Source organism: Rhinolophus sinicus, chromosome 2 (genome assembly GCF_057876585.1).
Source record: "Rhinolophus sinicus isolate RSI-liver-muscle chromosome 2, RSI-T2T, whole genome shotgun sequence".
Taxonomy (NCBI): Eukaryota; Metazoa; Chordata; class Mammalia; order Chiroptera; family Rhinolophidae; genus Rhinolophus; species Rhinolophus sinicus.
In genome coordinates, this window is record NC_142502.1 from 6,613,551 (window position 1) to 6,640,952 (window position 27,402).

General features: G+C 40.6%; 1 protein-coding gene across 1 annotated transcript in view; it reads right to left on the minus strand.

Moving 5' to 3' along the window:
* Positions 1–27,402, minus strand: part of SLC22A3 (solute carrier family 22 member 3) — an 85,706-nt gene that overhangs the window by 11,587 nt on the left and 46,717 nt on the right. Inside the window, exons 6-7 of the mRNA XM_019749772.3 lie at positions 650–747; positions 317–531 (exon numbers count right to left, since the gene is read on the minus strand). Of these exons, the coding sequence (XP_019605331.2) occupies positions 317–531; positions 650–747 (313 nt within the window). The remainder of the gene's footprint in view (positions 1–316; positions 532–649; positions 748–27,402) is intronic.

Here is a 27,402-nt window from a genome sequence, read left to right on the forward strand (position 1 = left end):
CAACAGTAAGTCAGATAAAGGTGATCAAAAGTAAACTACATCGCTGTAAGCCAGATGTCACTCAATATCTATTTCATCCATCAATGGGCCCAAAAGTGGACAAAACAGAAAAATCTATAGAACTGATCTCTTCTACTCAGAGTCTTTACACTGATTCAACAGAAAATTGAGTGACATCCCTAAAGCGTGACTGGCATCAAGATTTTGACGCAGTGGTACATTTCCTAAGGACAAGTGTTTCCTTATTCTTGATTATTTTGATTTACAATTTCTTTTTCAAGTTCTTGGCTGCCACACACACTTGGAGGACAATTACCTTCTGGTAAGAATGCCGTGACAAGACACGCCACTCCTGCCGTTATATTGCTTGCTGCGAAGGGAAGGCGGCGTCCAAAACGCTCAATGGTCAGTAAGATCAACAGGGCTCCTGGCAGTTCCACGACTCCCGAGACAAAAAAGTCGACATAAAGGTTACCTCCTACGATCCCCAGGCGCATGACGAGTCCTTGATAGACCACTGCACTGGTGAACCTGGAGCAACAGTGAAAGACAAGGGAGAAGAAGTAAGAGGTGACTTCCACCCGACCGGAAGGCGGGCTGCGGTGTAAATTTGACACAAGCTTTGGAATCCGTCACAAGTCAAACTTACCAAGCAAACATAAGTATAAGTGTGCATTTCCTCATTTGGGGAGTTCTCACCAGATCTAAAAAGGATGGATTACTAACTTCCTCATCTGTAACAGTGATCTATACAAGAGAAGCAGATTTCAGTAGCAATATACAGCAAGACACACCTGCATATTACAGATTTGTCATTAACCAGATTCAAAGCTACCGAATCGAATTATCTTACTGAACTGACCCGGATCTTTCACAATTACCTCTCAAACCTGCGGAGGAAAAGTGTGATCCTCTAGCCTTTTTAATACATCAAATTCCCAGAGATGTGGTGGCTGCCCTCAGAATCTCGTTCTAGGCTAATATCAGGAGTACTGTGTCCTAAACTGTTCTGAGCCAACGAGGAAAAAAGGTGTGCTCTAAAGTCAGATACATTTGTGCATTGATTAAGGTGGAGAAAATAAGCATAAAAGTGGCAAAAGCAGGTGGGATCCAAACAAGTGTTTCTTCACCTATTAAATCCTCAAAACTTATGTTGACAAACAAGACAATGGTAAGTTCAAGAGCAAGCCTGGCACCAAAGGTACCACTTTGCTTCTGTCCATCTAGCATCTTTTTGACCTAGGAAAATTCAGCTCATTGCCTTATGGCCATCCAAGAAGTTGGTCTTTTCTTTTAATTCAATTAAACCAAGATTGCTGTTTGCCTCCTGTATATAAAACATGCTAAAGGAAATAATGCTGAACAATAAACCCTCCACAACCACAGCTCCTTCCAAAATCAATGTGACACAATTCCCTGAGTGACAACGGTTTCGCATTTCCCTGTGCTGGACATTCTGTAACCTCTGCTTGGAGGGCCCTTAGGCCTCCCCAGTCCCAATTTCACCTCCCCTGGGAGGGCTTTCCTAACCTCAGGGTGAACAGATGACTCCAACCTGTGTCTCTACTCACCAGACCGCTATCCTTGCACCTGCCCACCACGTGCCCTATGGGAGCGTTTGAAGGGCAGGAACCGTATTGTCTAAGCCAACAAGCTGATATTCAACCAATGTTTGGGTGATGACAAAAAGTGAAGTGTGCTGGCCATGTCTGTTCCCTCAGAGTGCCACCCTCAGTCTTTGTCCTTCTATTAAGTGAGAACCCTGACTACGAAAGATAGGACCCTACTGTCTGTTTCAGATCTGGCCCAAGTTGAGTGTAAATCTGGGTAAATTTTCCCCAAGCCTTTGAGCCAAAAGTCTCTCTACTAGTAGTCACAGGAATTTGAGTAAACTGACACTGATAGTTACTTGTCAATCATCTTTTCCAAACATTATACTCAGCGGGTCAACCAAAGCTTGATATCTCTGGCCTATGCATACTCCAGGGAAAGTCACACACACACACACACACACACACACACACACACACACACACACACAAACAAAGGCTGCAAAATGCATGTCTTTAGATCACTTTCTTTACCAAGACACACATTTTTCACTTTTTAATATCTCTTAATTTGGGATGTGTCCTACAACTGAGCTCATAAGAAAGTAATACGTCACAGTTTAAACAGCACGGATTTTCTTATTTAGTGGTACATAAAGTGACGATGTGTCTTAAAATCAATAGTGTCTTAGAGGCCATGAAATAGTAGTTTCCACGATGATGCTCGTGGAAGACTGCTAATTGTTTCCACCATCCATTCTTTCCTTCTCCCTTTTGATAACAGAATCCACTGAATTTCAGTTGAGCACATTTATCCTCTCTTTCAAATACGGGTGGCCCTATTACTAAGACCTCAGCAATGAGGTGGGAGCGGAAGCCATGCGTACAAGTTCTGGATCCCATCCTTTAAAAGGAAATGGCTTGCTGTGCATTTACTGTCTTCCCTTACTGAGGATGGAAGAAGATGCTGGTGAGCCAGCTTCAACCAGACAACTCATCACAGGTGATGGTGGAGAAACAAGACAAATAGAACCCAGGTTCTGGAAGGCCTCACAGAGCAGAGCCACCCCCGTGCTAGGCTACTGGCTTTTTGGTGGGCATGTTAGAGTTTAGAAAAACACTTTTCTCTTTTTTTGTCACTTTATTTTTTGGGTCTCTGTTTCAGCAGCAAGTTGACCTGTACCCTACCTAACACAATGCCTATTAAGATGTTCCTTGAGCTAATTTTCTAAATTTTAAGACCCCAATGAAAGATTTCTTTTTTTTTACCTACCTTCCACTTTTGCTGCCTCAAAATTAAGACAGGAATACCAAAAGTGGAAGATAGGAAGTTATTATTTATGACAATATATTATTATATGGTGTTATCAAAATGTTTTCCATAGTGTCTATATATTACCCACATTAAAACAGCAAACTTCTACGGAGCATATATTTGTTAGATCCTGGGCTCAATACTTTACATGGATCATTTCATTTAATTGTCACCAAAACTCTGTAAAGTTAGTGTAATAGTCCCCCCCTTATCTGTGCTTTCACTTGCCACAGATACCTGCCATCAACCAGAATCTGAAAATATTAAATGGAAAATTCCAAAAATAATTCATAAGTATGAGACTGTGTGGCATTGTGAGTAGTGTGGTGAAACCTCTTGCTGTCACACTCTGTCCCACTCAGGACATGAATCCGTCCGTTTCCCAGTGTCTCCACATGGTAGACACTCTCTGCCTGTTAGTCACTTAGTAGCTGTCTCGGTGACCAGATCAACTGTCACGGTATTGCAGTGCTTGCATTCAAATCACCCTTTTTTTACTTACTAATGGCCCCAAAGTGCAAGAGTAGTGATGTTGGTACTTTGACTATGCCAAAGAAAAGCCATAAGGTGCTTCTTTTAAATGAAAAGGTGAGTACGGTACAATAAGATATTTTGAGAGAGAGACAGAGAGAGCTCATTTACATAACTTTTAGTACGGCATATTATTATAATTGTTCTATTTTATTATTAGTTATTGTTAATCTCTTAATGTGTCTAATTCATAAATTAATCTTTATGATAAGTATGTACGGATAGGACAAAACATAGTATATATAGGGTTTGGTATTATCCACGGTTTTAGGCATCCACTGGGGATTTTGGAACAGATCAGGGGGAACAACTGTACTTTCTTTCATTAATCCCATTTCATAAATAAGAAAAATACAGCTTAGGACATTAAATATTAAACAGCAGGAAGGCAGCCAAGTCAGGATTTGAAATCAGCCAGTTGATGGAGAGCCTCTGTTCTGAATCCCCACACTTCACTGCTAAATACATAGAAAGCTGTTTATTCTAGAAAATTTCTTTGTAGTTGATGGTCACGTCTATAAATTTTTAAAGAAGGATGCTATACACTTGACCAAAAAATCTAATCTTTAGTGAAAACACTGTTTAATGGAAAAGTTAGATTTGACTAAAATAATTTAGATAAATTAGATTTGGCTAAGATAATTGAGATTTTTGGAAATTTTTAAGTTCAGGACTAAAACCACTCATAACAGGAGGGCAGTTTCCTTCCATGGGTGTATCTCTTATCAGAGCAATTAACTAATTAATTAATTTCTAAGATTGCTATTCAATATTATATTAGTTTCAGGGGTACACCATATTCATTCAACACTTACGTACCTAAAGAAGTGATCACCATGATAAGTCCAGCCACCATCTGACACCACACCACGCTGTCACAATATTACTGACTGTATTCCCCATGCTGTACATTACACCCCCATGACTTAACTTTTTTATACCTGGAAATTTGAACCTCTTATTCCCCTTCACCTTCCTTCCTCCCCTTTTAATTTTTAACATTCAATATTATTTTATATTAGTTTCAGGTGTACAGCATAATGGTTAAACATTTATATAATTTAAGGAATGATCCCCCTGACTAGTCTAGTACCCACCTGACACTACATATAGTTATTATCATATTATTGACTATATTCTCTATACTTTACATGCCCATGATTATTTCGTAACTACCAATTTGTGCTTCTTAATCCCTTCACTTTTTTCACCCTGTCCCCCAAGCCCCTCCCATCGGTCACCCCGTTAGATCTAGTCCCCATCTGACACAATACATAGTCATTACAATATTATTTATTGTATTCCTTATGTTATACCCTACATCCTCATGACTACTATGTAACAACAAGTTTGTGCTTCTCAGTCCCTTCCCCTTTTTCACCCACCTCCCAAACCCCCTCCCATCTGGCAACCATCAAAATGTTTTCTGTAATGAGTTTATTTCTGTTTTGTTTGTTTGTTTGTTTTGTTCTTTAGATTTCACATATAAGTGAAATCACATTGCCTCTGTCTTTCTCTGTCTGACACTCCACTCAGTACAATTCCCTCCAGTTCTATCCCTGCTGCCACAGATGGCAAGAACCCATTCCCTTCCATGGCTAAGCAATATTCCATTTTACATATACATATATTCCACCTCCTCTTTATCCATTCATCCATCGATGGACATCCAAGCTGCCTGCACAGCTTGGCCATTGTAAACATTGCTGCAATGAACATATGGATATACACGTCCCTTCGAAGTAGTGCTTTGGGTTCCTTTGGATAATTACCCAGAAGTGGAATTACTGGGTCCTTCTTTGTTACTTGTTATAGCCTTTGTTCTAAAGTCTAATTTGTCTGGTATAAGTATTAGTACCACAGGTGTTTTTTTTTGTTAGTTTGTTTCCATTTTCATGAAATTTCTTTTCCCCATCCCTTTACTTTCTAATCTGTGTGTGTCTTTTAATCTGAAGTGAGTCTCTTGTAGGTAGCATATGTAAGGGTCTTGCTTTCTTATCCATTCAGCCACCCTATCTTTTGACTGTAGCATTTAATCTGTTTGCATTGAAAGCAATTGGTGATAGATGTATAGTTATTGCCATTTGGTTTATTTATTTGTTTATTTATGTATGTATGTATGCATTTTGTATTTATTTATTTATTAAAGAAGTGCCTCTGAGATTCCTTGTAATTCCAGTTTGGTGTTGATGTATGTCTTTAGCTTTTTCTTATCTGGGAAGCTCTTTTTCTGTCCTTCGATTCTAAATGATGGCCTTGCTGGTTAGAGTAATCTTGGTTGTAGGTCCTTGCTTTTCCTCATTTTAAATATTTCCTGCCAATCCCTTCTGGCCTGCAAAGTTTCTGTTGAGAAACCAGCTGACAATCTTGTGGGAGCTCCCTTAAAAGTTACCAGTTGCCTTTCTCTTGCTGCTTTTAAGATTGTCTCTTTGTCTTAACCTTTGCCATTTAAATTATGATGTGTCTTTGTGTGGGCCTGGTTGGGTTCATCTTGTTTGGACATTTCTGTGCTTTTTTGGCTTGTGTATCTATTTCCTTCACTAGGTTAGGGAAGTTTTCCATCATTATTTATTCAAACAGGTTTTCAATCCCTTGCTCTCTCTCTCTCTCTTCTCCTTCTGGAATCCCTATGATGTTGGTACGCTTGATGTTGTCCCAGAGGCCCCTCAAACTATCCTCATTTTTTTGGATTATTTTTTCTGTTTGATGTTCTGTTTGGGTGTTTTCTGTGTCCTTATCTTCTTAATCACTGATTTGATCCTCTGCTTCATCTACTCTACTGTTCTTCATTTCAGTTATTGTAGTCTTCATTTCTGACTTGTTCCTTTTTATGTTTCCTATCTCTCTGTTGAAGTTCTCCCTGAGATCACCAAGCATCTTTATAGTCAGTGTTTTGAATTCTGCATCTGGTAGATTGTCTCCATTTTGTTTAGTTCTTTTTCTGGAGCTTTTATTTGGGACATGTTTCTTTGTCTCCCCATTTTGACTGCCTCCCTGTATTTGTTTCTATCTATTAGGTAGGGCTGCTATGCCTCCTGGTCTTAGTAGAGTTGCCTTATGTAGTAGGTGCTTTGTGGGGCCCAGGGGCACTGTCTCCCTGGTCACCAGAGCCAGCTTCTCCAGGTGTGTCCTTGTCTGGGTTGTGTGCACCCACCTGTTGTAGTTTAGCCTTAGTTGTTGTTTGCACATCAGTGGGAAGGATTGACCTTTGGGCTGATTGGTTGTGAGGACTGGCCATTACTACAATGGAAGGGCTATTGTGCAGGGGCTGACCCTATGGAGCAGGGTTTGCTTTGGCAGGGCTCTGCCTAACCACTCTGTCCTTTGGGTGTGTTGTCCTTGGAGGTAGCCAGGTGATGCTCTAGCTCAGTCCAAAGCTGGCCACTGGGTGTGCCAGCCCGAGGGCCTCCTGGGAGGGAACCCATGATAGGCCAAGTTCAGCTGCAGCCTATGCCTTGTGCCCGGGGCCACCTGGCATGAGCCATAAAGCAATCCGCAGATGGCCACCACCCACACTGGGCTTGGAGGTACCTCAAGAGACCAAGTCATGAACCAAGGCCAGCTGTCACTAGTGCTAGGCTTCAGGCTGCTCAGCCAGACTTATAGGACATGCCAAACACAGGTTCTGCTTGTTTGGGTACTGTGAGAGATTATAGGAAAGTCTGCAGCATGAGCCAAGGCAGGCTGTTCATATGGAAAAGCCACTGGAAGTGCCTTGGGTGTGCCCAAAATTTGAGTGGGGTTGGGTCTCAGAATCACCAGGGTAGGCCGAACGAATGGTGTTATCCAGGTTGATGGAAACTCAGATATGGCGGCCGCCTGCATCTGCATGCTAGAAGGGGAGAGGGCTCAACAAAGAAACAAATGGTTTCCATTAACTCCTCCATCCAGGAGAAAGCTGCCCCTCCTGCCCTCGTCCTGAAGCCAGACAATTCAGTTCCTCCCCATATGTCCCTGGTGATTTTCAAGCTCCTGCCCCAGTGCTGGAGCTCAGAGCAAGTGAGTCCATCAGGAAGTAAGTCCATGTGTGGGCTCTTTAACAGAAGCTCCTGGGAGTGCAGCTACCCTCCATCTCATTTGGTCACAGTCTCTGGTGGTTTTCATAGCCAGAAGTTGTGGAGACTTCTCTCCCTTGCACTGAAACACTGGGTGAGGAGCCTGGTGTAGAGCCGAGATCCCTCACTCCTTTGGGGAAGACTTCCACAGCCGAAATATGCCTCCCAATTTTTAATGGTCACATGTGGGTGCGAGGCCAACCCATTCCGCATCTCCACCCTGCCTACCAGTCTCTTGTGTGTTCTTCTGTATGTCCGTAGTTGTAGGGCTTCAGTTCAGCTAGACTTCAGGCGATTCTCAATGATGGTTGTTCTGTAATTCAGTTGTAATCTTGATGTTGTCATGAGAGGAGGTAAGCACAGTGTTTACCTACTCCACCATCTTGACCAGAACTCCCAGCAATTCGTATCTTTTCACTCAGGGCTTTTCTACAACTCAGACTTGGGTGGGCCCCAGCTGTGCTCATCCCAGACTACTCTCTTCTCTCCACGGAGTCCCTGATAGGTCTGCTCGTCTGCATATCTGTATCACTGTTCACCTGATCACACAGCTGATGAAAATCTTTTTTTTTTTTTCTTTTCAAAAGCAACATTTACAACAATTTATTAGGGCTTTCTTATATTTTCTCTTCAATCTTCTTATTTTATACCAATAGTTATGACTTCTATCTACTCGATAAGACTGAACAACTTCACTTTCATTCAGGCCCCAAATGTCAGCATCTCAGAGTTGAAGGGAAATCATGCATCACATATTTCAAGATCTCTTGTTAATTCAGATAGATAATTTGATATTTAAAGACTTTTGTAGATTTTTCAATTATTTCTGTTTTTTAACTGTTTTTAAGTGATAAAATAAGTGAGCATTTCTTGCCCTCATGTCACCTCTGTAGATGTCACCTTTTCCTGATCAGATCTCTAGGCTGGTTAAGTCACATGACCACAGAATTATGACATGTTAGATTTTGATGAGACAATAGAGATCTAAGCCACAGGTCAGCAAACTTTATCTGTAAAAAGCCAAATATTAAATACTTTTGGTTTTGTGGGCTATAACATCTCTGTTAGGAACTACTTAAATTTGCCACTGTAGTGTGAAACCAGCCATAGGCAAAAGAGAAATGGATGATTGTGGCTGGGTTCCAATAAAACTTTACTTACAAAAACAGGCAGTAAGCCAGTTCTGGCTCACAGGTTGTACATTGTTGCCCTCTGAACTAGAGGGTTAGTGCTGGAGGAACTTATATAGGTACTACTCTTATTTCCATTAAGAAGTTGAGGTACAGGAAAGCTAAGTAGCATACCCAACGAGGACCTATAGACAATAAGTAGATTAACGAGGAGGTTGTATTGCTAACCATTATGCTATACTGTGTCTACAATATGCAGAATATAATGTTTATTTTATTGTTTAAAAATAAGGTTGAGGGGCTGGCCCGGTGGCTCAGGCAGTTGGAGCTCCATGCTCCTAACTCCGAAGGCTGCTGGTTCAATTCCCACATGGGCCAGTGGGCTCTCAACCACAAGGTTGCCGGTTCAATTCCTAGAGTCCCTCAAGGGATAGTGGGCTGTGCCCCCTGCAACTAGCAATGACAACTGGACTTGAAGCTGAATGGCACCCTCCACAACTAAGATTGAAAGAACAACAACTTGACTTGGAAAAAAGTCCTGGAAATACACACTGTTCCCCAATAAAGCCCTGATCCCCTTCCCCAATAAAATCTTTAAACAAAAAAATAAGGTTGAATAATTTCATTAATGTTTCTCACAGGGTAGTGGGATGATGGTGGGTTTCACTTTCTTCTTTCTGGCCATAAATATTCTTTTAATATTAAAATTTAAACCTATATTATTTTTGTAACAAGAAAAAACAACTCACTATTTAAGCAATGGATTTAAACTAGACACTAGTGTACCTTTTTTGCTGTTACTCAGTATCATTCTCTCTTTCTTAATAGAATTAGCACTGTGCATGCACGTATATGTGTGTGTACACACACACACACACAATTCATCATTTTATGCTCTCAGGAAAGCTAACTGTTTCCAGTTGTAGAGGAGGCCTGATTACCAAGGGTAATTCCATCCTCTATGCTAGTGACCTATTCTGAACCAATAAGGCATGGACATCTTACCCAATTTGAGCCAATGAGAAATAGACAGGTGACTCAATTTGAACCAGTGAAAAATGGGCATGTGACCCAATTTGAACTAATGAGGAAAGGGCTTCTAGGAAAGTCCTTCATTGTCCTTATGTCAGAGGTTCCTGAAGGAATCTTCTCTCTCTTCCCTCAGGGAATTAATAAGGAAACAGTGAACTCAACCAGATCTTAGCAGCCATCTTACACCTAGGAGAGAACCAGTATAAAAATGAAGCTGCCCCATCAGCAGAGCGTCAAGAGGGAGAAAACCATGGCTTGAGGAGATTGTTGAGACCTGAGTCTGGCCAACTTAGAAACTTCTATAACTCTAGAATTTCAGATATATGAGCCAGGAAATGTGCTTATTGTCTAAGCCTGTTTAAGTTGGTTTTCTATTACTTGTTGCCAAAAGCAACAAGTAATAAATTATCTGGAGAATTTAATCCAGAACAATGCTTTTACTTTAACAACTGAATATTTTAGGCAAAATAATTTTGTATTCGACAAAATAATCGCTTCAGTATTCTAGTTCACCCTGTAAAAATATTTATTTTAGTATTAATCTTAATTTGAACGTTTTAAGATTTAAAGTCACATGATCGCCGCATTTCCAAAGCCCCAGTTTAATGCCTGATGTATATCCTCTACCAGGAGAATATGAAGTGCTGATAACAAACGAAGGTCACCAAGACCATAAAACAGATCTTGCCTGTCCAGTGAATGAGGATTAATAGTACTTCCAAGCCAGTAAGTATTTTGCCAATTTAAGAACAAATCCAGCTGGTCTTTGATTTACTAACATGTTCTCCACAGTGACGCAGATATTCTGAAAGATGACCCACTTTCTGGGTGTTCATAGATCTTGAGAGGCTAAAAGCTGTATCTCAGATGGAATTCATCCAGTAAAGTTTTGGCAGTTCATGTGCAGTGACTGCTGCAGCTACTAATCTCTTACAACTTCCATCTCTATATTTTGAAATTAAGCTGTGCTTCTTTTCTATTGCCAAAGGGTTACAAAAGTTTGCCTAGCCTAAATCAGATACAAAAGAACAGAGATGCTGTATCAAGTTATTATATATACTTTTAAATTCGCTTTATCGAGATATAATTTACATGCAATAGAATTCAGCCATTTTAAGCGTACACGTCAATGAGCTTGGCCAATGTGTGGAGCTATACAACCACCACCAGCATGATGATATGGAACATTTCCTTAACCCTAAAAAGTTCCCTCCTGTCTCTTTACAGTCAATCCTCTTCCCACGTCCTTAGCCTCTGCCAACCCCTCGTCTGCTTTTTGTTTTGCTTTTCTAGAATACCATGTAAATGGAACTATACAGTATACTGTCTATTGATTCTAGCTTGGCATTGTATTTTAACATACATTTATGCCACCTAAGCCATGTGTACTCACTTTAATATGGAGCAAAGGAAGATGGGAAATTGCTCTTGGTAACATTTGTCTGCTTGGGATCTTGTGGCCCAGTAATGTCCCTCCTGGAAAAAGGTATTGCTCAGAGTTGAACTGCACATGTTAGTTTCCTTTTATTTATTTACTGAGCTGATTGCTGTTTGCTCTATCTGTCTTTTAATGTTCTTAATTCTGCCAAGACTTTTGGGTTATATTAACAATCATGTGCCCTGTGTTAAAAGAGTACTTTATTATCTTTCTTTGATTAATCTAGCTCTGTTTACAATTCTTCCTGGTGACTTTCTGAAACATTTATTCAAGCTGACATTTTAATTTAAATTGCCAAGGAAGAGAAAGACATTATAAATAACAATCTGTTGTAAATATGGTGTTCAGATCTCCTCTGATGGGGACAGGTTTCTGGTGAAGAAAGACGACCCAACAGAGTCAGGCCAGAGATACGATATTTAACTCAGAACATTTTTTATCAGCACGTTATTTAAACTCTGTGAGCCTTAGTTCTCTCATCAGTAGAAGGCAGTAACATTCACCTCATTATCATTTTGAAGATTCAATTCGATAACCATTTATATACGAGGGAAGAATGCGGCTGATTAGCAGGGTGTGCCACAGGCAGGGGAGGGGACAATGTCAAGTGGTTGCATGGCCATCCTTTCAGTTTCATCTGGTTGTTCTCAATAGGTAGGGTATTTTTTTCATCAGTACCATATTTCACAAGGAAAGGTGAAGACACTGATGACAAGGGGAATTTATCTGTTCTTGAATCTAACCCTGGTATTTAGTCAGTAGAAGTGTCATCATAAATTTCCCACAGGCTCTGTTTTCTAGAAGTTTTTAATCTCTAAGAAGTCTGTATGAATAAAATACAGAGTGCCTAAAAAATTGTATACACATTTTAAGAAAGGAAAAAACTGCATTAAAATGGTAATACTCAATATATACCGATAACAAAAGATGAATACAAGGCATGTGTATACATTTTTTTGGCACCCCCGGTATTACTTGAGGTTGGGGCTCACTGGTTTGGAGGACCAGGAGGCACCCTCAAAGTCAGACCCTCATAGGTCTTTCATATAAGCTTTGGGAGCTGGAGGATGGGGGCGGGTTGGAAGTACACAGTGACTGCTGTGGTGTCCCCACAGCCTCCAACCCACCACCTCATGGACAACCCATCAGACAAGAGTCAGCACTAGTCGGCCCAGGAATAGTATTTAACACCATAGAGCTATGGCCAGCCTCTAGGTGGCAACAGTGCTACCTGTCATCCATAAAAGAGAATGCACCAAATTACCCATAGTACTTTGGGACATTTTTTAAAGCCTCCATATACTTTAAAACAAGAGTAGATAAAATATTTACCATATAAGATCTCATATGATAAAGAAACAGCTATATTAAAATTATCATGAGTAGTTGATGCTCATTAAAGTAGTTATTATAAAAACAAGTCCTATCACCTAGACTAATGCTGTCCGGTAAAAACATAATGTGAGCCAACTATGTCAGTTTTAATTTTCTAGAAGCCACATTTTAAGAAGGTAAAAAACAGGCAAAATTAATTTTAATGTGTTCCATTTAATCCAATCTATCTAAAATAGTATGTCAACATGTAATCTGTATGAAATTACAAATAAGATAGTTTGTATGCTTTATGTCACACTAAATCTTTGGAGTCCACTGTGCAGTTTACTGTCACGGTATATCTCAATTCCAACAAGTCACATTTCAAGGCTCCAGTGTCGCACGAGGCTACTGTATTGGACAGAACAGATCCAAACGACCTTGGGCCCAGGTCGTTAGGATATTCTGTCGAGAAGGTATTTATTCCATTCGTCTGAGTCTGGCCTGAGAGAGGCCCTCCCCTTCCTCCACGACTGGGCTTGCTGCCTAGAACAGCAAAAGTGCCTCTATCTAGAGGTCCCAGGAGGGAACCAAAGTGCAGCCTCAATATTAACAAAGGTTAACGGGTTGCAGCTGTGGGTCATGTGCTGGAACATTTCTTCATTTCTAAAAAACAAATCTGAGAGGGTTTTAGGGGGAATGGGAGAGGTGTTAAAATAAGAGGAGAAGAGGAAGAAAAAAAAGAATGTACTCTTGGTCCTAAAACTCTCATCCTAAAAACTTGGAACTTGGGGGAGCAACACCAAAATTTGATGCGAGTGGATTGAATTAAAAATGTCATTGGACTCCCCAGTAGCACTGATAAATGTCAATGATCGTTACTGAAACAGAAAAGTTCAAAATATCAAATTTTAGAGAATGCCCAGTGTCTTCAAGTACAGTGGCATGTTCTAGTACACAGAATTTTCAGTTCTATGCATCGTCGGCTATAAGTCATTAGTTAGACAAAGATTTTTTTGAAGAGAGAGAAAAAGCTACAGCAAGTGAAGAAAGCAAATCGCCTCATATATCACAAATAAAAATCAAAACCACATACTACTGTCCTCCCACTTTTCGAAAGTTTGCTTTATGCCACTTCATTTGAATGAAAGGCCTATATCAGCACTTGTTTTTGCTAACCAAAAGAAATCCAAAGAGGATTTCTCACTTTTAAGAAAAAAGGCAAAAGCAAAAATAGCATTTAAACTTTGTTTATAAGTGAGTCTTTTATAGAGACAGAACGTACCCTGCAGCGAGAGTGGCCCCCCAAGCTCCTTCCCTGGGAACGGCACACAGCATCTCAGCATGCAGCCCCACAGCTCTGGACTGCGCCTGTGAGCATCTGTGCTTTATTATTTTGTGCATCCATTAGCAAGATGTGTCCTACGGTAGGTAATTGCTTCTTCACTGTCCACCATTTTGGCTTTTGGAAGTTTTTACAAGCATGTCTACTTTCAGACAGCGGGTGGGGGGAGCCTGTACTCTCATCCGTCACAGTTCTTATCATTCCTTTTTAGTCTTGTGAATGCTTCAGGAACGATTCTAATAACAACACTGTCTTTGACATGATAGTAATAGAACATAAACTCATGAGACGGCCTTTCTCCTCACAAGCTGGGGGAGTATTTTCCATGAGGTTCTGCTAGCTCTCACCCAACCCAGCTCTGTCTTTTCCAGGCACTCAGGTGTCTGCAGGATTCCAGTAACACTGCAGCTTCGCCCCATTAGTGACTTTCTGCCTGGGCCTGGGAGCATTGGCAGCCCTTTTTCCACAGAGCTACAACTGTCCCCATCACATAAGTGCCCAGGGCCATGGTGAAGAGCAAGTCCAGGACAGGATTCTCCTAAGACCTGCAGGTTGGGGTCAGCTACCTCCTCAATTCCTGCCAGTCTTTTTCTCAGGAAACCAGTTTTGTCTCCTCTTTCCCCTCACACAGCTCTTACCAGACTCTTAGCAAGACGGCAATGGGGGGCCAGCTTAGCCCCCTGGCTTGGTTCACAGGCATCTATCTCTTCAGGGTGTTTTGTCTAAATCTCTGCCCTGAGAGGGCCCCACATGGAGAGTGCACATGGAGAGGCCTGGCTGCCCTGCCATTCCTCCGTTTCCCACGTGTGCTACAGGGCTTTGTTCCCTGGGCACACCCAATCTGTCTGCTCCCGGTCTGTCCTGAAGCTGCAGTTTCTCTGACTGGAAAACCGGTTGTCATTTATTTTTCCATAAGAACTTTAAATTGTGTTCATGCTTTGACCAAAGTATTTTTTTTTTACCAGTTATAAAGGTGAAACCTCTCCTTTGCAATAATAATTTGAATTGAAAAGTATAAATAGTAACAAGTGTTGGAGAGGCTGTGGAGAAAAAAGGAACCCTCATACACTGTTGGTGGGAATGCAGACTGGTGCAGCCATTATGGAAGGCAGTGTGGAGGTTCCTCAAAAAGTTAAGAATAGAATTACCATATGACCCAGCAATCCCTCTCTTGGGTATCTACCCAGAAAATCTGAAAACATTTATCCATAAAGATATGTGTGCTCCAATGTTCATTGCAGCTTTATTTATGGTGACCAAGACATGGAAACAACCCAACTGTCCTTCGATAGATGAATGGATAAAGAAGTTGTGGTATATATACACAATGGAATACTATTCGGCAGTAAGAAAAGATGATATAGGAACATTTGTGACAACATGGATGGATCTTGAGAGTATAATGCTAAGCGAAATAAGTCAAACAGAAAAAATAGAGAAACATATGGTTTCACTGATATGTGGTATATAAAACTGAAAACAACAAAAGAACAAGACAAACAAATGAAGGAACAAAAACTCATAGACATAGACAATAGTTTAGAGGTTACAAGAGGGTAAAGGAGGAGGGGGGGTCTAGAAGAGGGTAAACAGGGTCTAATATATGGTGATGGAAAGAGAACTGACTCTGGGTGGTGAACACACAATGTGAGATATAGATGATGTAATACAGAATTGTACACCTGAAACCTATGTAACTTTACTAACCATTGTCACCCCAATAAACTTTAATTTAAAAACAAACAAACAAAAAAGACAAGCATTTACCTTCCTAAGTCGGTATTTCTCAAACCGAATCCTGTATTCTTAACAATTTTTTCTCTTAAAAGAGATCGTGGTGGTACTCATTCACACTGCTTGCCAACCCTTTTTGGTTCCCTACCCCGTTACAGGGGTGTGAGAAGATTGCCCTTCTTGGCCCCTCGTGGTTGGGTGGGGCCACCTACCCAAATCTGCCAAGAAGTTGTAAGCATTTAATCGCTGAGGCAAGACCCTCAGAACTTTCCCTGCAGTGTTCCCGGCAGAGGCTGCTAGGACAGCCTGGATTAAAGTGTGGACCCTGTGGCAGGAAGAGGAGCCCCACCCCCGCCATGAACCTTGTGGCACAGAAAAGAGTTAATCCTTTGTTGTTGCAAGATTTTGGGAGTGTTTGCTACACGTATGCCCTAGCTTATCCTGCATGATAAAGACTCTGGATTCTCCAGTTTATTAAAAAGAAAAAAAAAACCCTTTGGTCCACACCTTCTTCTTGATAGGAACTTTTATGCTAAGTAGGAAATATTGTGTGAAGTATTATGTTTCTATTTTGAAACAATTGAACTAAGACTGTTCAATTTAAATTTGGAAAATTTGCAATTTTTATGATTTTGTCTGTTTCTTATAATTTCTTAACAATTAATCCTTTGGATAAAATTACACCATCAAAACTCCTAAAAAAAAATGAGGACTACCGGTATTTCTACTGCATTTAGAATTAATAATCAGTAGTGAGTTTACCACAGAAATCAACCATAAAAGTTAACCCTGAAACAGAGAGAGCCCCAGGTAGAACCGCCATCCCATTGAAGCTTTTAGCTAAGAGCTGAAGTTAAAGCCCAGGTCATGAAAAAACTAACAAATCAAATTTCAGTCCCCAAGTTGATCTAATGAAGGTATTATTGAGTATGAAAATCATGATCTCTTTTTACATTAGGGGAATGTACTCATACACATTACCTCATTTTAGAGATACTGAGGGCAGGCATTATTGTCTCAGAGCAATTCTCATTTTTTAAAGAAACCCTTGAGTATCTTGGAGGAACATTCCTATCCCTTCTGTCTGCATGACTGATGTTCATGCTTTGAATGGCACTTCTGCTTTCCTGTAGCCATGAACAGCTAGAGGACAAAGTCCAGAATCAGAAAGTGTGCTTTCGAGGATGGTGTGTATTGGGGTGCTTACTAACAAGACTGTATTCATCTTTTACGGCTAAGAGTGTGAAGATGACTGTTTCGTAGCTACATAAGAATCTGAGCTCTGCAATGCTCTGAATGGCACATTATCTATTTCTGCAGCCACCTGGAGCTTCACAAGTGTGTTACCTTCACTGATAACACCGGCAATCTGTCCATCCTGGATACAATCTGCAGCACAGAAGTAGGTATTTCAGTGACTAATTATTGGGTGCCTGTAAAATGGTAGACAGATTTTAGTTGTGAATGAATTTAGACTCAGAAACGGGAACTTGAAAAATGATGAGTCTGCTTATTAGCTGGTGCTTAGAAAGCTGGCTCAGCATTGAGACATATAAAGGTGGATCCCCACCTCACACTCAAAACGGTGGCAGACTCCAGAAGAATTCATGAGTGTAACTCTACACTCAAAGAAAGATGACCGTCACCTAAACAAGGCCTGAAAGAGACAGTTAAAGCCTAAGCTAATCGAAGAATATCTTTGTGGTCTTTGGGTGCAGAAGAGTATTTCTCAAACAAAACTTCTAAAAAAGAATCAATAGGCAAAAATACACACTGATTTGACCTTATCAAATCCATTTAAGGATTTTAGGATTGTTGATCAATGAAAAAAAAAATAGGCAAAGTTAATGCGTAGCTAACACCAACAAAGGGATAATATTTAGAATACAAAAAGAGACCCTATAAATCGAAGGGGACAAAGTCAGTCCAATAATTCAACAAGTCCAGAAAATCCAACACACACGAGCAAGGACATGGGAAACAATTCATGAGAAGGAACCCAAATAGCAAAGAAAGATGCATGAAGATGTGCTGACTCTCTCTAGTAACCAGAGACGTGCAACGTAAAACACCCAGGAGGCTGGTCAAAATTAGAAGACTGGAAAATACCCAATGTCTCTGTGAACAAACAGCATGTTCAGCGGATGCAGACAGAAAGCTGTCTGGCCTTACTCAGGGCACTCAGCTAACATGCACCCCAGCACGAAGCAGGCCCTGCCCGTAGGCAATATCCTCCATGGGACATCTCACCAAGGTTCCAAGACGACATGTATGAAAACATATATAGATTGGTTTTCATGAATAACAGATGTACTGACCAATATCCAATTAGAATGTCTTTGTATTTATAAACAAACGCAATCAAAATTAAAACACACTGAAATAATTTCCAAACACCACATGGAAGATGTAAGCTGTTCTTCAACTTTACATGAGAGGACAATTTTATATTTAGTTCTATTGAGCTTATCTATATAATGAAAGTGAGTATAGTCAAATAGCTAAGGAACTATTAGTAACTGGGGGAGACTGAAAACAGCTCAAAAGAGAAACAAGCAATCACGGAGAATTTGAGAAAATATAAGGCATTTTAAATGTGTGTTGGGAGACATTTGAAAGTGACTATTGTACAGAGGTTGTTTAAGGAGTAGATGCTTTGAGCACGGTGCTCAATAACTATTTGCTGAATAAACGGATGAACGAATGACGATAAATTCCTGCTACAATTGTGTGTGTCACCCTAATTTTGTTTCTGGGACAGCCTCGCGTCAGTGACACTTAAATGGTTTTTCTAAACATGTGGTGACCAAACAAAATATTTAGTAATTCAATTTGTAATGTGAAAAATATTTCCACTGAAATAATTAATAATCAACTTGTTGAACTTAGGAGGCTGATGATGTTTAAACAACAAAGTATAACCAAAAAGTTTACAGAACCATGGCAAGAAAGGAGACTAAGAAATAAATACTACATGAAGAAGAGCCTATATTTTACTCAGTTGTCATCAAGAGTCTGTCCCCTGCTCATTGTAAAGCAGCCTGTGCACATACAGCATGTGAAGCATTATGAACTGCAGAGTGGATGTGTGAGTTGTCGTAAGTAAAATTAGTCTAACTCAGATCTCAAAGAGGAGTCCTTCAGCTGGATGACTCCACGTACGGATCAAACCATGAAGGTAAGCACTTAAACTCTATTGTCCTCTGTGCCATAAAAACTATCGTGCGGCGTATTCACTCAATAAGCCTTCCTCAGTCTTCCTCCAGACATGAATTATTAGTGGTGTATTGGCTCTGAAATGTAAGCAGGAAAGAAAACAAGGATTTACCTTTGGGAGATAGTAAGGCAATTGTACACCAAGTTGCTCAATTCTTCCTACTTCACACGTAGACCTTGTCCACGAGGTCAGTGAAAGAGCAGAATATCATGAACTTGAGTGGGTTTTATTGAAGGAAAAAGAAATGAAGGAATCCTGAAAGTGGTTCTCAAGAATTCTGTGTTTGTCAAGATACTCTGGGGTCCTTCAGCTTTTCCTGAGAACATTATACAACTTTCACTGTCAGAACTCAGGCAACATTTGTTCAACAGATGGAGACTAATCTTATTTGTGCTTACAGATCAGTGACTCTTATCCCTTTTTAGTATGAGGACTTCTGGTTAATGTCAAAGAATTTAATGGTTGCCCACATGTTAGGAACTGTACGTTTAATTTCTGTTCATCGAGACCACACAATGATACAAATTTACTATGAACTTAGTAACACTTTTCATTAGTAATTATTAATCACAACTGCATCTACCTTCATCTGAAAAAAATAGTACATATTTATTCGAGATGTATTAATTCTTTCTACAGACAAGGCTTAGATGCAAATGGTTTGTGCGCTTTTGCAATACCTCCATGGCCCCCAAGGATCTGTGGCCCATTGGGACAGACTGCCACATGATTATTCCATCAACTCTGGAGCTAAGGTTACTGCCGCTGGATTACAGGGGTGTGTTAGCAAGAATGTTGCAATCTGCTCATCGGGGTTTCCTCTCTGGTCACACACCATGCTCATGACTACGGAAGGTGACAAAGTTTTGTTCTTATAGGAAAGTTTCCTCTACCCGACAGTGTCCTCGGTTCAGGCTATTTTCCCCCAACATTCCCTGAGTTCATCTCCTGGAAGGGTTATGAAGACTTCTCCATTCTACAAGGTCTCCTTTAGTCAGCCATCTTAAGAAAGGTGCATTCACTACCGTATTTCCCCAAAAACAAAACCTAGCAGGACAATCAGCTCTAATGCATCTTTTGGAGCAAAAATTAATATAAGACCCAGTATTATATTATATTATATTATATTATATTATATTATATTATATTATATTATATTATACCGGGTCTTATAGTAAAATAAGACTGGTCTTATATTAATTTCTGCTCCAAAAGATGCATTAGAGCTGATTGTCCCGCTAGGTCTTATTTTCTGGGAAACACAGTATTTGGAGAAGATTTCCTCTCAATCAGGTCTCTTTTCTTTATATTAAATCATGCTTCCTTCTCTCCAGTAGTGCCAGATTCCAAGAAAAGAGAAAAAAGCACAGGTCCATATGATTTGTTCCAAACCAAGTGATCTAGCCATCACTGGATTTTGTGGGCCTCATCCTGTTTCTATCTGCACATGTGAAGAAGCGTTGCTATGGCAGCACAACCTGGATGCTCCTGATCCAGCCATGTGTTAGATGTATCTTAATTTTTATTTTTTTCTAAGGAAGGGAGGATTTAGCCCACGAAAATCTAGCACCTGATATCTTTTATACCATCTTCCTGGATGGGACCTCGAGATACTGAAACAAATGGATCTCAGCGTGTTTTCTCTCTTACTATTTAGCACAATTTCCTCCTGTTTTTATCTATGTCAAAGATGCATATCTGTATACACCAGAAATCCACTTAACCCTGGAGAATTTAAATGATTTCACCTGCTCCCCAGGCCACAGCTCTTTTCATAGGATTATTTCATGAAGAAAGGCAATTTTCCTGGTGGGCGGAAGATCCAGCAAGCAGTACTCTCATGGTAACTGCAGCTCTGGATTAAGAATAACGACTGGGAATTCCTGCCAGGGAGCTGAACATGCAGGGTCTGGGAGCCATACATCGTCACCTCGCAGCAGGGGACACTTCCACAGAGAGCTGGTATTCTCTCGTTCATTCACAGGAGGGAAGCACGGTAATTTGGTCGCAGAAACTGCTTTTGCCAAAACACAAGAATGGGCCGAATGGCACACGCACAAAAACACTTGAAAAAGCTGACCATCTTTCTTTCACACACAGATCGAGCGTGAAGATTTCAAAGAAGGCATTAGAGGGCCATGCTCTTGGCAAATGCTCAAAACAGAAGAAGGAAACACAAACTCATTCTTCTATTAGAGAGAAACCCAGAATTGAAATAATTGAATTAAGCATTTTCACAATTCCCACAAAAGAGAGCAACCACTATTAACAACATAATGTAAGTCTGTATGGCTTATTCATTTTGTTTTCTATCTTAACTAATTTTGTTTGTGATGCCACCAGGACTTGGGCTAGGACAGAAAAGGGCAAATGCTTCTCTGCCAACCGTGGGGTGTGAGGGCTGGGAGGAGACCTACTATTCTAAAGAGCAAGGGTCAGGCTTTAATAAGGAAAGGGAGGAGTCCATGATTCCCAGATTACGTAACTACTGGACGACTAGATGAAGTGACCCTACGCATTACTGTGTGGAGCTTGGAACTCTCCCCCTGTGTCACAACCCACCGTCTGCTTGTGAGGTTGGCTGGAGTCTCAACAGCAAGGAGAGCAGAGTAAGTGGGAGTGGGAGGGGTTTTTGCTCTCTGCCTGCCGAAAACAGACTTATTTCTCTAGGTGCAGAAGCGAATGGGGTGGGGGGCACTGTCATCTATGTTTTGGGACACACACACACCCCCGGGGAATGGGGTCTCAGCAGCAGGAGTCTCTAGGGAAGGCAGGTACCACATCAAGAAGGTGCAGCAGGAGCTTTAAAGCAATGGACACAAGAAGACATAAGCAACGGGATCCCACTTTCGGGAGAAAGAACAGGCAGAAATCAGGCAGTGGGCCAGGGTTTAGGACCTGATTAAGAACTACAGTAGGAACTGGGGATTGAGCAAGTCGTGTGCATGAATTATGTACAGCTTTTTGTATGTCAATCATATGTCAATAAAGTGGTTTAAAAAAATCGCTTCATGTCAAAATAAAGGCTGTAAACGTTTGAAAAGAAATAAAGAGGCACCGTGGTAGGCACCTGTCAGCAGCTTGAGTCTGACACTGGGAAATTCTAGGCCCCACCTGCAGTCAGACCAGGCGTCCCACGGTCATCTCGTAGGTAAAGGTCCTTGTGCGGCTGGGAGGGACCTGTGAAGCCAGCAGGTGTGGGTCGTTGGTATCTTCTGAGCACAGCAAGGAAGGTGAGGACTGACCTAGTCACAGGGACGTCAACTCATCCCCATTTGCTCGAGACTCTTGGGTTTAGCTCTGAAGCTCCACATCTCAGGAATCCCTCCACCCCCGATCCTGGGCAAATGGGGACAGCTGGTCACCCTACTGGTCACCATCTGAGTTCATTAGTTGTCCTAGGTTTTGTAGATCCAATTACTGGTCAGTAACATGTCATCAGACACCAGGACTGACAGATAGGACCAAACACACAGTTTATACAATAGTAATGCCGAGGCTTTCCTTTCACGGTTCCGATGAATCCTTTCCAAGCTTTAACTTGTACTTAAACGAAATAGTTAAGGTCTTGACAAAGGAATAGCCCAGGTATTTCCAGAGGCCTCTAGAAGGTGAGTCCGGGGAAATGGGAGAAGGCCCTGTCTCTCCAGGGTTCCTCACTCAAAATGCTCCTCGGGCAAGGAGGCCAGAACTCTGCTGGGCCTGCTCCAAGGCTGTAACCTCATTCTTTAAGGGATATGTCACTTGGACTCTAGCTCAATTAAAGCAATATGATGCTCTGCGGCATCCTCCCCTCGATATTTGTATGGGTTAAATGTGAGTCCACTGAGCGGGAGATTTTAGGTTGGATTTCCTTTAGCGGAAGGAACTTAACTATTTAATCACCTAGCGTCAGAAAGAAACTCACTCTGGATTCAACAGTTCATTAGTACTGTTTTTATTGTAGTGTAAAAATTTTTCCTTTTTCCTACGTATCATCTTATTTTCAAATGGTTAAAGATATGGAAAATTGTTAGAATAACCATTTAGGTATCAGCCATTTATAGAACTGAGGCTATTTCCAAAAATGTGTTTAAGTGGAGTACTATTAAATTAATTCTCAGCTCCAAAGGTCCATTTTATGTTTGGTATATGAAGTGCACTGACATTTTCTATGCATTCTAAAGAATATTCTAAATTAAAGCCAAAGTGGCGGCATACATATTATAGTAATCATTTTTATGTGTTATTTTAAGACTTTGCTGGCAGAATTGGCACCACCCACTGTGCAAAGTCCAAGAATGAAGATTTACCTCTGGTAACGGAAAGCATTGCATGAATTCCCACAGACTTCCTTTCCAATAGCCTTTACTATTTTCTAGACTAATACCTTTCCCACTCTCGACATAGGCACCGGACTGGAGCCCCCATTTGGCATTCCCTGGGCTTAAATTACTTTCTCTGGATCTTTTGAAATAAATTCCGTGCAGACAGTTTCCAAGTCCCAAATCTGAGATAATAATTACACCCAACAGTCAACAGAGACAGCATAAAAACGAGATTAAAATATGACACAGCCCTCCTGGGCTTCATGAAAGCCAGGGTCATGGTATGGTTCCTCTTTTGAAAAAACAAAAAGTATGTTTATTAAAATCCCCCTTTTAAAGGAAATGCCAGAAACAAACATTCCCAAAGTTGGAAAGTCCCTCTCTGCAGTAACACCATGTTTCCCCGAAAATAAGACCGGGTCTTATTTTCTTACATTAATTTTTGCTCCAAAAGATGCATTAGGGCGTATTCTCAGGGGATGTCTTATTTTTTCATGTACAACAATCTACATTTATTCCAATACAGTCATGTCATCTTCTTCTACAACATCATCATAACATACTAAATGCGTCCGTCTGGCTGACAGTCTTAACTGGGGCTTATTTTCGGGGTAGGTCTTATTTTCAGAAAACACAGTATTGGTGTTTGTGCGACTATAGAAGAAGATGGTGGCTGTGAAGAGTTGGAAGTCTCTCTGGTAACTAAGGCAATCTAAAAATCAGCCTGGCACTTTCTAATGAGGTTTTAATCTGTTATATTTTGGAAATCTATCAAAGAGTGGAATCATTTATGTTGATGATGAGCCCCTTGGGATCAGAAAGCTCACATGTCAGTTCTTGATGTCACCTGAACATGTCACCATGGGAACTGCCCATGAGCCTGTTTATGCACGAATGAGTATCAATATAACATCGGGCACAAATGGTCCTCTACTTATGACTGTTCAACGTATGAGTTTTCAACTTTTTGATGGTGTCAAAAAGATACATATAATAAAATATATGAGATAGTCAATACTTTATTATAAAATAGGTCTTGTGTTAAATGATTTCGCCCAATTATAGGTTAATGTAAGTGGTCTGAGCTTGTTTAATGTAGGTTAGCTGCAGCTATGATGCTCGGTAGGTTAGATATAGTAAATGTATTTTCAACTTAACGATATGTTCAATACACAATGGGTTTATCGGGATGTAACCCCATCATAAGTCATCTTAAACCTGAAGTTTAATGTGCTGTAGATCAGCTATGAAAGATGAACTATATAGGAATATCATGAAAATAAGGAAATTACAATCAAGCTTTATAGGTTTAGTGGGCCAACAGAGCATAACAATATCACAAACAAATATAGGCATATTCAGTTCTGTAGTATTAGAACGCTTTGTTAGCTAGAGTTGTAACCTATGATTTTCCACGAACATATTCCATACGGAGACAAGGAAGAGGTGGAGGAGTATGGGGGAAGGAGAGAGATCTTTCCAATAAAGGTCTTTAAAATCCTTTGTTGAAATATATAAAAGAAAGAAAGAAAGAAAGAAAGAAAGAAAGAAAGAAAGAAAGAAAGAAAGAAAGAGAAAGGAAGAAAGAAAGAAACAAACAAACAAAATAAAAAAATAAAATCCTTTGAAAACAAAGGAAATCAAAACTGCTGCCACAGTTCCCACCACAGTTAGTACTGTAATTGTATAATCCAGGTCAGTAACTGGCAGTGGCTGTTTGATCAGTGTATTGGTTGACTATAATAAATAATGCTGCATAACAACCATCAATCTTAGAGGCATAAAATAATAAGTCTTCATTACCTCACACATTTGTGGGTTAGCTGGGAGACTGCAGGGGAAGCTTTGCTAGAACAGCTCTGCTGCAAATGTCCCTCAGTCTCCTCTGGGGACAGGAGGAAAGCCTGGGAATATTCTTCTCAGGGCGATGGCTGAAGCACAGAGACTAAGCCGCCCAACTGCATAAGCACATTTCAACACTCGATGGCATCACATCTGGTAATCTCCCATGGGCCAAAGCAAGCCCAGGGTCAAAGGGCAAGACATACACTCCATCCATCAGGAGAACAAAGCAAATTACATTGCCATGCCCAACATCAAAGGAGCTGAAAAATATTTTCATCCAATGGAAATCAGGGAGAAGATGAGAATATTTCAAACGATGATCTAATCAACCATAATCCAATGTCATCCAGACAACCAAAAATGTATCAAACGACTAAATCCTACTCAGGCCATTGACCCAGGTTTCAGTGTCTAAGCCAACCGTCCCTCTGCATTGGGTAACTACTGAGTGGTTCACATTTCACCCATCTTTTGAGTCTTTCCAGTTTCTACGTAACTTCCTATGAGCTCAACCCACTTGCCTCGTTTGCAGAGAGTCTGATGTTCTGATCACCTGTATTTCTACCTTCTGGCTATCTCTTCAACAGAGTCAGAGGCCAGCCAGGAATTGTATAACATCCGTGTGAAATATAGCTGAGATTATTTATAGGACCACCAATTCTCAGAATAATCCACTTGGTTGTATATTGAAATCAAATCCATTGTACCTATTTCTTCTGTTAAAAAAACCCACAAAGACCAACCTTGAAAATTCTCTGAGCAGACAAAACCAGTTTAATCATACAAACAAAGCTTAGTTTAGCTTATTTTACGACACTAACTTGACCTGAGGCTATTCTTGCTTATGCCTCTGGAAATTATAAGCACAACTTCAACTGCTTCCCAAATTTGATATGAGGTAACTACTGACCAAATCCCTGTTATTTAAGAATATTCTAATATTATAACCAATCACTGCAAAGAAAGTCACTGCTTTCTCACTATATGAGTTGCTTTATCACAATGCCCCTGAGCCTCATTCCATGTTTCAATTTGCGTGCTCCCAGTTTGCAATGATATTTCTGGTGTGGGTACAGTAAACTTTTACTATATACTACTTCAGTGATCCGTCAGTTTCACTTTGGCTATTTTTGAACTTTTGATGCTTCCCACATCTTCCTTCCCAGGGGATTGATGTAATCCTAGTTTGTAGTGACTTTAGGTGATCTATAATATGGAGCACCCTTTGGTCATTTTAAGCTAGGTCCTTCAGTACCCCTTACACAGACCAAGACCTCTTGCCAGTGATGGAACAGGCTGGGTTGGGAGGTCGGCGGGGCTCTTGCGACGAGAGAGGAATACGGAGCTGCCAGATGACCTACTGTAGGACTGCTTTACATCCAAGCACTTTCTCCAATTCACTCGAGACTTCACTGTAACCTATATGAGGTGTACCCCTAGGATGAAGCGGAAATTGGAAAGGTCTTGATGAATGCAGTAATTTACATGGCAATAACTGCTTCCAGAAGTCAGGGTTTAATGAGAAGAGGTTCTGTGAAAAGTGAAAGGGACAGTGCTGGGCATCAGCCTTGGGCCTGGGGGTCCTTGAGGTATTATCCGGACAGTAGGGACACCAGCCAAGCCAATGAAAGGACTCTGAAGGTTTGAAGGGACCATGTAAACATAAGGTTTCAAGGTGACCGTAACATTGACATGGGCAGCAGTTATTTGAGTCACCAAAATACAAGTAATTGATATCATTACACAAAAACTATAACAGAATCCTGCTTTGATTTTGGTGTTGGAGTTCAAGTCAAATGTCTGCACTACTGGCCTGCATTTCTGAGTTTCGTAAAGCAGTATTGTGTACATTATTTTGCTTTGTGGGAACATTAGGATCTGTGAAATAGAAAACTATGGTTTGGCCTATAATACGACTGAATTCAGCTATTAGCAGGGTGTTCTAAACCGACATGTTAATTCCTTACCTTTTGAAAGACAGTACTTTGTTTTTCTGTTTATGCTGTCCAATTAAAAATGATTCGAGAGGGACCGGTTCAGTTGAAAGATATTTGTTTTAAAAAAAAGAAATCAATGCACTCTTTGAGGAAGAGGTGATTCCAAGTGTGAGACTGGAACTTAGAAGATGAGCGTGGAAAACCTCATTGTGCTAATGAGCAGGGAAACATTCAGAAACTACTAGAAGTGTGGCAAAGGGACCCAGAACCAACGAAGATGAGCCTCGTCTGTCCAAAGGTGGGCAGTTTGAGCATCAATAAGGATGAGAATGGTAACTGCAGTGATTGAAACATACAGTACGTTTAAGTTCAGGAGTTCACCATGAGGCTTAAAATGCCACAACACACCACGAATTGATCACTTTTGGAGGATGTAGGGAACAAACTTATAATTTTGAAAAGAATGATGCTTGTATCCTGCCTTTCCCATAGGAATTGTATCTCAGAGTCACCAGTTGATGAGAGAAGTTAGTCTTTATATAAGTATGCCCGTAACAAATGAAAAAAATCATGTTAATACGAGATTATGTCATTTTGCAACCTCTGATGAGTTAATAAATCCAGTCAATGATTGCCAACGGCAGCTAACATC